Source organism: Papaver somniferum, chromosome 2 (genome assembly GCF_003573695.1).
Source record: "Papaver somniferum cultivar HN1 chromosome 2, ASM357369v1, whole genome shotgun sequence".
NCBI lineage: Eukaryota > Viridiplantae > Streptophyta > Magnoliopsida > Ranunculales > Papaveraceae > Papaver > Papaver somniferum.
In genome coordinates, this window is record NC_039359.1 from 3,771,253 (window position 1) to 3,781,947 (window position 10,695).

General features: G+C 35.1%; 1 protein-coding gene across 1 annotated transcript; it reads left to right on the forward strand.

The window, feature by feature from the left end:
* The first annotated feature begins 851 nt into the window (after positions 1 to 851).
* LOC113346696 (low-temperature-induced cysteine proteinase-like) lies at positions 852 to 3,488 on the forward strand. Its single transcript, XM_026590180.1, has 5 exons — positions 852 to 1,386; positions 1,833 to 2,068; positions 2,175 to 2,315; positions 2,430 to 2,882; positions 3,010 to 3,488. Exons 1-5 carry the CDS (start codon positions 906 to 908, stop codon positions 3,103 to 3,105), a joined length of 1,407 nt encoding a protein of 468 aa, XP_026445965.1. The 5' UTR covers positions 852 to 905; the 3' UTR covers positions 3,106 to 3,488.
* The last annotated feature ends 7,207 nt before the right edge of the window (positions 3,489 to 10,695 follow it).

Genomic DNA, 10,695 nt, shown 5'->3' on the forward strand with positions numbered 1-10,695 from the left:
GGAAGCCTTAGGGTTACTTCAAGGAGCGCAATCGGCAGCAGAGAAAGGAATGGTAAATTTTTCTGTGGAAGGAGATTGCAAAAACCTCTTTGATTACCTGAATGGAAGAGAATCTCAACTGGAATGCCAGAATCAATCTATTTTGGATGAAGCTAAAAATATTTTCAATACTTGTCAAAAAAATTTGGATTTAATTTTATTCCAAGAACGGTAAATAATGTGGCAGATATATTAGGAAGCCAAAACTTTTAACAAGGCTCTTAGGATATAAATTAAACCAAAACAGTAAAATTCACATTGCGGCCCTTGACTAAATTAAAAATGCCTCCAGATCTAAATATCATATCCATATGCATTGCTACCACACAGCCAGCTATTTAGGATCTAATCCCATAAATTGGCTATGAAAATTTCCTCTCCTTGTCTCCAGGTCGTCAAATTGCATTCTTTGGAGTTTGAAAAGAATTAAGACTTCAACAACAGATTAAACCTATTTTTAGTTTAGTTCTATCCAAAAAACGAATTCGGGTCAAAGCCATATCTAACCCGTAAATTTGGCTCCGTGTCCTCGGCAAAATCTGTATCTGGATTCTGAATTTACTGTCCAATATATTCCTCCGATTTCATTGGGGTGACTTTGATCTTATTAGTTTCACCAATTTAATACGTCTCTCTCTACACTTCACAGCCACACGGATGCCTCCACGTCATCACTTTTCAATCTTATCTTACATAAAACTACAAAATACCCCTTATAGAATCTAACAATTCATGAGTAGGACCTCTTGCATCTTTGCCTATAATGCCAAAACAGTGCCTCTCACTCTTCTCCCTTTAAATACCCAATCCCTCCTCTCCACTTTCCACACAAACACTCTTGTCTTTCTCTCGAGAAATCAGAAAACATGGGTTTCTTCGGATCTTCGTCTTCAATGGCAACCATGGGTTTCTTCGTACTTTTCTTCTTCGTTTCTTCTCTTGCTTTAGATTTTTCGATTATAGATACAACTTCAGCTGTTTCATCAACTAGAACAGAGAAAGAGATGAATGATTTATACGAATCATGGCTCATTAAACATGGAAAAGTATATAACGCTCTGGGTGAAAAAGAAAGAAGATTTGAGATATTTAAAGATAATCTTAAATTTATTGATGAACATAATTCTCAAATAGGTTTGAGTTACAAAGTAGGATTAAACAAATTTGCAGATTTAACTAATGATGAATACCGTAAGATGTATTTAGGTACAAAAATTGATTCAAAAAGAAGTCTTTACAGTCCTAAAAGTGACCGTTACTCTGTTCGCGATGGTGATGATTTGCCTGATTCTATTGATTGGAGAACTAAAGGTGCTGTTGCTCCCGTTAAAGATCAAGGAAGCTGTGGTTAGTATTTCTCATCGCTGAATCTCATTCTTTTTTTTACCTTCTTTTAAGTTTTGTTTTTACTGTTTTAACAGTTAGATTATGTTATCTAACGACCATGATTCATGGATTCATGATATAATAAGAGAGAGAAAATATCGCACGTATTTCTGAGATTTTTTCCTCATAGAAAGTCCAAACAAGGTTATTTTGGTCTTTTCCGAGTAGAATGTTTATTCTCTTTAGAATCTAAATCCATTAATAAAATTATTTTCTGTTGATGACGAAGAATCCATATTCCTGTCTAGATTCACTTTTTTAAAGACTTTATTTTTTTAAGTGATCTCACCCAATGCATCATCGCATAAGTGGGTCTGGGAATATTAGAGTCCCATTTAATTCTTAATTGTAAATTAAATTATAATTAATTTTAATTTATTTACGAATGTTTGTGGTAAATATAATAGGGAGTTGCTGGGCCTTTTCGACAATTGCGGCAGTAGAAGGAATCAACAAGATTGTAACAGATGATCTGATTTCATTGTCTGAACAAGAATTGGTAGACTGTGATACATCATATAATGAAGGATGTAATGGTGGATTAATGGATTACGCTTTTCAATTCATCATTAATAATGGTGGAATTGATAGTGAGGAGGATTATCCTTACAAAGCTAGAGATGGAACTTGTGACTCATACAGGGTTAGCCTTCTTTTGTTAAAACTAATTTTGTTTTCTGTAGAATCTTTTGTGCCTGGTGTATGAACTTAGTTTTAATTTTGTGGGTAATTTTTTTTTTTTGGTGCAGAAAAATGCTAAAGTAGTCTCAATTGATGGATATGAAGATGTTCCAGTGAATGATGAGAAAGCTTTACAAAAAGCTGTTGCTAACCAACCTATTGCTGTTGCCATTGAAGCTGGTGGCAGAGCATTCCAACTCTACTCATCTGTAAGCTCCATTTTTGGTGTTTTGAGATTACATTAGCAAATGCGATTAGAAATTCCAAGTTTTTGTTAGTTTCAGTAATGATCATTTTTTGGTTTCTCTTTGTTGTGTTTGCAGGGTATATTCAGTGGAAAATGTGGAACTTCATTGGATCATGGTGTCGCAGCTGTTGGATATGGCTCTGAAGATGGTAAAGATTACTGGATTGTAAAGAACTCATGGGGTGCAAGCTGGGGAGAGAAAGGGTACATCAGGATGGAGCGCAACCTTGCTGATACTACGACTGGAAAGTGCGGTATCACAATGGAAGCTTCCTACCCAACCAAGAAAGGAGACAACCCTCCAAACCCTGGTCCTTCACCTCCCACTCCAGTAGCACCACCGTCCGTTTGTGATAATTACTACACCTGCCCACAAAGCACCACTTGCTGTTGTGTGTATGAGTATGGAAAGTATTGCTTTGCTTGGGGATGCTGCCCACTTGAATCTGCTACCTGTTGTGAAGATCACGACAGTTGTTGTCCTCATGATTACCCCGTTTGCAATGTTGAAGCCGGAACTTGTCAACTGGTAAGATATGAATCAAATCCACTTGTTTTAGAGTTATATTAGTATGACTATGTGAGTTCCTGGGAAGCCTTGCTCTTTTGCTGGTTTCATATCAGACTGACATTTTCCATATAATGATGTGTAACAGAGCAAAAATGACCTATTTGGAGTGAAAGCATTGAAGCGTACTCCTGCTAAACTTCGCTGGACTTACCGTAATGGAGGCAAGAGCAGCAGTGCATAAGAGGTCTTTGCTCCTTAGTATGGGGAGAAGGAGAAACCAATGGAGGTGCATTTGTGGACGAACTCTGGCTTAATAGCAGTAGACACAGCTTTTCTCCATAACTAGACCATGGGTTTATCGGAAACAATTGGATAGAAGATTTGTCCATTTTAGTTTAAGATGATAGATTTGTATATAAGTTTCATTATTCCTCTATCGCATATGAACAAAACAACAATGCCATTGTCGGTTTCCCTTGAAATCCTTTGTAAATCCAGTCTCTACTTATTATCTGTAAAATAAATTAGTTGAAGTTTATCATCTCTGTTTGGTTCTGTCGCCAACTACTACAAAATGTATTAGCCTTTTTATGAACAGGTCATTTCATATGATAATTGTTTCCACCATTGAAGTGAAAAATCCGTAATGTGTTTTTTAATAGAGGTGGTAAGTTGCTAGGCGAAACCATACATGCTACAACCAATTGCTGAACCAATAACAAACATAGAAGAGCAGAATTTAACTCAATAAAGGAACAGATTTTTCATTAAGATTATAAATTTGAAGTTCCTCTTGCTGAAACTTTAAAAACTCAACTCTAAATAACAACTTATACCTAATTGGTGGGAATCGTTGGGATAATTCAGAATTCGACTTTAACTGTTGTTGACACCCATGTATCTTCATCCACCACCACGATAGTGTGTCCTACATCTACAACGGGAACAATGTCACTCTTCTGGTTGATGATCTTAACTTCGCTTGTTTCGCATCTATAACAACAGCAGAGATAAGTAAGTGCTGCCATAACAAAACCACCAGCAACTACACAACCAATGAACAAGAGATCCATATCAATGACCAACTCTAATCTTCTCTTCTTCTTCTTTTCACTCTTTTTTGTGTTTCAGGAGCTACCAGAGAAAGATGTATTTGTAAGAAGCCATTTGCTTTCTGTTTTCATATTTATAGACAAAGGAAAGTCTCTAGTCTACTGCGTTACTTGATTAGGGGTTTCTACTACCCGTTCAAACTTCCAAAGATGGAAAAAGTGCAAGCTTATAGATGGATCAACAAGTTATAAGAAGACTCATCATTGTTACTGACACACAACAGTCAAACCTAAGCATATTACTATAATACTTCAAAAACGAATTTTGTTGTTAGTGGAATTTCACTTTCTAGAAAATCCTCCAAGCATAGGCGCATGCCATTGGCACAAGTTCTCTTTGCAACTCGTTTTAGTTATATAATTTTGTACTCTTGTCAATTTTTTCTTAGGAGTGAGTGAGTGGAGTGGATGGTGGTCTATAAACATAGCTGAGATGCGTGATGTGTCTGTATAATGATTTGCCACTTTGACTGCTTAGCCAGTAAGTTTGATGGTAAACCAGCTTCACCCAAGATATAATCTTGGGACCGCGCCTGCCACCAAGATACGGCAGAAGCCTGGATCTTTTTCTCATTTAGACCAAGACCAGACATTTTAAAAAAAAGAAAGACCAAGATCTGTGTGTGCTTGTAAAGGCTTCTTTCTTCTTATTTCCTTGACTCCTTGTAATTTATACAATCGATCACCAGTCACAAAGCAAAACGTAGCTAATTTCGGAAGTAACAGAAGCTGTGGCATCGCTCGTTAAGAATGACAGATTAATAACACATCACTGTTAGCACTGCAACACAATTGCCATTTTCTTAAAAGTTGACGAGCCAGCAGCATGTAGAACAACTGAGTTACGACACTTTTGAAAATGAACACTTTCAAATTTCTAGTTGCATTTCGACTACTTGAATTGCAAACACAAATAGCCATATGCCACTAAACTGGAAGGAGCTTACCATATTCTTAGTTTTAGGTGCACGAACAGTTAGCTCTTTGCTCATAGGCTCCATAACTCTTTTCCGGGAGAGATTGGGTGTATTTTGGAAGTAATTTTGTCCAAGAGTTATAGTAGAAAGCAAATGATAGTGCAAAACAACAAATGAATAACTAAGTTTATTAACTTTCTCTGCCAATGTGGTGCAGGACGTATTATTTTTTTTTTAACTTTTATAAGCAACGGCCTTCAAAAAGGCTAATGATCCTCCTTAACAATTGGTAGAAGCCGATTGGAGGTGTAGACCTGAATTGTTTGTTTTAGCTCATTGCGCTAATGCATGAGCAACAAAATTACATAGCCGAGAGATTGGAAAGTAAACAGACAAGCAACCAAACAGGAGGAACAAAATGAATATCCTTAACGATAACATCCGTTCTTGGGTCACCATCCAATCTTCCAACAGAAATTTGGTCAATGAGATACTTAGCATCACTCTCAATAATAATATGAGTAGGCGTCTCACCACAACTTACTTTAGAACCACCAAAATTGCTCTAGCTTAAGCTTCAGGCACAGATTCAACATCAAAAATTATTGATGTACAATATGAAGCTTCATCTGAGAAATCCTTCGTCACATAGCCTGCACCATTGTCCAAGGACGTTTCGTCAAAGGCACCATCAATATTACATTTTATCCATCCAGGGGGAATCCATTTATCATTATAACCAATAGTGATACTAGAAGAGATATGCAGGTTTAGTTTCCTAGCCAACAGAATAGCTCCAGCTCTATTAATAACAACAAAATGGGTTTCCTTAAGATTACTGAAGACAGGATTGTTTCTGCTACTCCAAATAGGTCATAAAATAGTTACAAAACAACATTGACATTCATCAGATAGTTCAGTAACAGTGTCAAACCAGCCAGAAGACAAGCCAATCAATTAAGGATTCATCCAAGAAAGCGTTAGTGTTCACATAGAAAGAAGATAGATATCAAACATGACTAGCTAAAGGACATAAGAAAGGAGCATGCATAACAGATCACGGGGTTCAGAGCATCTAGTACAATCAACATAACTCATAGGCATTCTGGGTATGAAGAACAAATCTAGCAAGTATTGCATTTTTAGTAGCTTTCCAAATATAAATTTGAACACCATGTGAGACTCCAAGTTTCCAATGCACTTCCAAAGTTTGCTATAAAAGGGGAAGACCTAAGTCTTCTAAGTCCCAAGTAAGCAGATTCAGAGGAAGATTTTTCATTAGTTGAAAGCTATCAAGCTCTCCTATTACGAGTACACAACTGACCTAAGGGGATAGTGACAAACTTCTTAACATAAGTATTATCAAAGTGAGTATTTAATCTACCAATGTTACAAGTTCTAGTCTCTGGATTAGTAAAGTAAGATATTTTAACACTAGGGTCATGAGGGACTGAAAGATTGGGTGAAGCGGAACCCAAATTTGGTATCCAATTATCACACCAGGGGTAAATGAAATGCCCATCTCCAACAATCCCAAAAGATAAAAGGTTTAATAAGTTTTCTATAGTATAAAGACATCCCCAAGTCCAGGAGCAGCTACTAAAGCACTTAGTATTTAAAAAATCAGTATTAAGAAAATATTTAGCTTTAAGAATAATACCCAGTAGACAATTGGGGTTTTCAATAATCTTCCAAGCATTTCTAGCCAACATAGCCAAGTTATTCAGCTCAGATTTCCTAAATCCTAGACCTCCCTCAGACTTGTGGGAGCACAACATATCCCAACCAAGCAAAGGCGGTTTCCTATCTTTTGGGTCCAGAGTTTTCCCTACCAAAATATACAGAGATGGGATTGATGGATGTATTTTGGCTTGGTTTACCTGTTCCAAGATTTGGCTAAATCATAGATATTTATTAAGTACAAAGTACTTTATTTATTAGAATAAAAATGGTTGCATTCATTAAATTATCTTGTTATACGAGAATATGATATTCTCTTAGACTGGTTTAGGGATGTTTATACTTTCAGGTTTTATGCTTGCAGGTTATAAATGTTTAACTCTATTATAATTCAAATTTAGCTTGGATAGCTCGTTTATTAGAAATACATTTTTGGTTAAAGCCTTTTTACTTCTCTTTGAGAGATTAGTCATCATTGATCGTTATTCATTACTTTACTTCTGGATAGGGGTTGTTTATCACTTTTGGGTCCCATTTACCGCAGTGGATTCTCCACGAGATCCATTGTTTTTGATTGATTATTTTATGTCGTATCATGTGGTATCATGTTATTCTTTTCCTGTGTTATACATCTGTGGATCACCTAGAAGAATCAGTTGAGGATTCCCGTGATATATAGGTTCTTCGTGTTTTTCTTCTTCTTCTTCTTTTTCTTCACCAAAGAATTTAGTCTCAAACAAGAAGGGAAAAAGGAGGCTTCCCAAGTAGTCACCCATCTGAACAGTTCTTGCCTCTATCCAAGGGAATGATCGGTTTTAAACCAAACAACGGTACAAGAGGACTTCCCAAGAAATTACCCATCTTGGTATTGCTTTTTTCCTTTATTGATCTATTGCTGGCTCATCACGCCTATCGCGACCCTATTTTCATAAGGAAAAAAGATATCTAAGATCTATTGATTTACCATCACCATGGCATACTTCAGTTCTGATAAGTATCTCGTTCATTATTTGCTAGTTGTTGTGTTACTTCTACTTGTGAAACTCCGGGTTTTGGAGAATAAATTGTTGGTTGCGTGCTGTGGAGATAAACTTTTTGTCTAGAGGAGTATAAGTTGATAGGGTTTTCTTTAGTTATCACTTAATATTAATCCCAAATTATTTACTATTATACTCTACTATTCTTATTCTTTGTAAGCCCATTTTTACATAGAATACAATTAAGGTTGCAGTGAATATTGGTTCTGAAAAAGAGAGGGTACCAAGTACATGACCAAATTTTGATTCGGAAACTTGTATGAAAAAACTTGTCACTATCAGTAGCACAGATAAACAGTAAAGATCCAGTGCCTAATATGAAGACAAGTCTAACCCGGACGATCTCAGAAATCAATATCCAAGTAATAACCTTGTATCCGGATTTTAAAATAACCGAATTACAACAAGAACATGTATTGTTAAAAAAAATCGAGATATGAATTCCCAAGAATAAATCTTGTATGTTCTATACAGTCTTTTAGGCTTAGAAACTGTTTAACTTCTTGTGATATTTCTATTATACAGATAATCAATATAATGCGGAAAAGAAATAACACAAGACACTTGAAATTGTATTAACGAGGAAAACTGCAAATCTTGCAAAGCATAAAAATCCTAGGACCTAGTTTAGAAGTTGAACACCACATTGTATTAACCGTTACAGACACTAACCTATTATCATACTTCAGACTAGACTATAATTGAGATTGAGTTGATCCTAAGAGTAATTCAGATTCATTCATGCTCATTTACATCTCTTAGATCTTGCAAGGCCTACGCACATGATTCCCCTAGCTGACGTCGTTTGTAGGCCTATGAGTTTCTTCAAACTAAATGAAGACTTTTATGACTATTATGCCTCTAACATATGTCTATTTGATTTCCTTCAGAAAGATATTCAATTAAGGTATGAAAATCTATATGATGAGAGGGGTCATCAAGAAAACAAGATATCAAGCAAACTCATGATTAGGTTGAACTTACTCTCTTCAAAAGTTATAGGGATGCATCATCAATTCCACGTCACAAGAACAATCTAAATAAATCAAACCAAAAGTAATTTAGATATCTATCTTATGGAATTAAAAAGTCTGAGACGAATAGTACATTGTGATTTCTATCTATCAATTTCCCCATCTATAGTTTGGAAACTAAAAGATCAATAAGAACAAGATCCGGATAACAAGAATTATCAAGTAAAAGATAGTCTGACCGGGCTTCACGAATTTCTTAGTCAAAGTCGTAACCTAATACATTTTCTTAGAGGAAACCTAGGTTTTTAGATGACGACTTTAATCTGCAACTACGACACAAAAGTGCCGGAATTAAGTTTTTAGTATGCAGGGAGTCCTCTATTTATATGATGAACAACCTTGGTAGCTTACAAACAAAGATAAGTTCGTGAACAATTGTCTTTTATAGAACTGTCAAGTAAGCGAAACTTCTCTATATAGATTGTGCATGAAATCATGTGAGAAGTTTTTTTTGAATTACATAATTAAGTTTTTAGTATGTAGGGAGTCCTCTATATAGTTAACTAACCTAGATGTGCAATAATAATACACCAAGTGGTTTGCTAGAGAGCCATGGTTAAGTGGTTTTGGAATCGTCAAGCATAAATAAGGTAATTATTACAAGATCGAATCAAATCGTGAACTGTCAAAACAGTTTGTAAACTCAAAGTCGTCTTGTAACTCAGGAACTATTTTAACCTGAGCAAGTTCGTGAACCGTCAAAACAGTTTGTCTATTTGGAAACAAAAGGTATACATGAATATTCAAAATCAGCTAGTTCACGAACTATCAAAACAGTTCGTGTACCTTTAAATTAAATGTTGTTCAGTTTATCTCAAAATCGTAGTTCGTGAACTAATAAGTTTAGTTCGTGTACGTGAGTTAGTTGAGATGAAAATATCAATTCTTTATATTTAAACGTTTAAGTTCTTCAACTGTTGAAACAGTCTGTGAACTTTAAGAACTAACTTGGCTTACTATTTATATTGCATTCTTATCTGCAAATGTTCATCATACACAAGTCATAAGACATGTCCGAGTAGATAGAATAGTAGATAATTTGAGTAAATAGGATAGCCAATTTTCATATACCATTGTTAATGAAGTTCCCATTGATGTTGTCTTATGTCTTCAATCTTCAAGGTTGATTGGTAAATACTAACACTCAACTACCATGTTGTAATCCTAGTTCGATACTGGCTTTAATATTAATCAAGACATAGTTTTGATCAACTAAAATTAACAACAAGCTTGACATACCAATACTTGTGAGTTTTACCAAGAAACGCTTTAACAGGTTTACAAGAGAAACTATATACGTTACGACTTTTGAAGTATTTACTAAGGGATTCGTGAAGCCCGGTCATACTATATTTTACCTGATAGTTGTATTCTTATCTTGATCCTCGTAGTTCTTTTTTATTGTAAGGTTCGTATTTTCTGCTATATGACCACTCAAGAACTATTGTTCATGATATAAAATTAATATAAATCATAGAGTTCTATTTGTCTCAGACTTTGTAATTCCACATGTTTCATATATGTTGTTAGACTGATTTGTGAGGTAAATTTTATTAAGCATCTATATAACATTTTGAAGAGAGTAAGTTATTCTAATTGTCAAGGTTTACTTGATTTTTTTTTTATCCTTGAAAATCGTCATAACAAAAGTTTCCATTACCTTGTTTGTATATATTTCAAAGAAAAACAATAGGATATTTGTTAGCATAGTTAAAAGTCTTTAATGTTGCTGAAGCAACTTCCAGGTCTGTAATGGACGTCCAGATAAGGGAGTCAAATAAGTTTGGTTTTGCGAGATCTAAGAGATGTAATGAGTATGACTATAGTTGAATTGCTCGAATGGTCGATTAGGTCTCAACTACATTTCATTCGAAAGTCTAGTAATAGGCTAGTGTTTGTGGCGGTTTAATACAATGTGGTGTTCAAGTTGGACGAGGTCCTTGGGTTTTTTTTACAAGATTGTAATTTCATCCTTAACAAAATTTATGGTGTCTTGTGTTATTTTTTTTTTTGCATTATACTTTTATACTTATAATTGAGATATCACAAGT

Bases quoted from the DNA above. Each gene is read 5' to 3' on its own strand.
- LOC113346696 (XM_026590180.1), top strand. From the start codon at position 906: ATGGGTTTCTTCGGATCTTCGTCTTCAATGGCAACCATGGGTTTCTTC. The intron at 1,387-1,832 runs GTTAGTATTTCT...TAAATATAATAG, and splicing joins TAAAGATCAAGGAAGCTGTG to GGAGTTGCTGGGCCTTTTCG. The intron at 2,883-3,009 runs GTAAGATATGAA...GATGTGTAACAG, and splicing joins AAGCCGGAACTTGTCAACTG to AGCAAAAATGACCTATTTGG.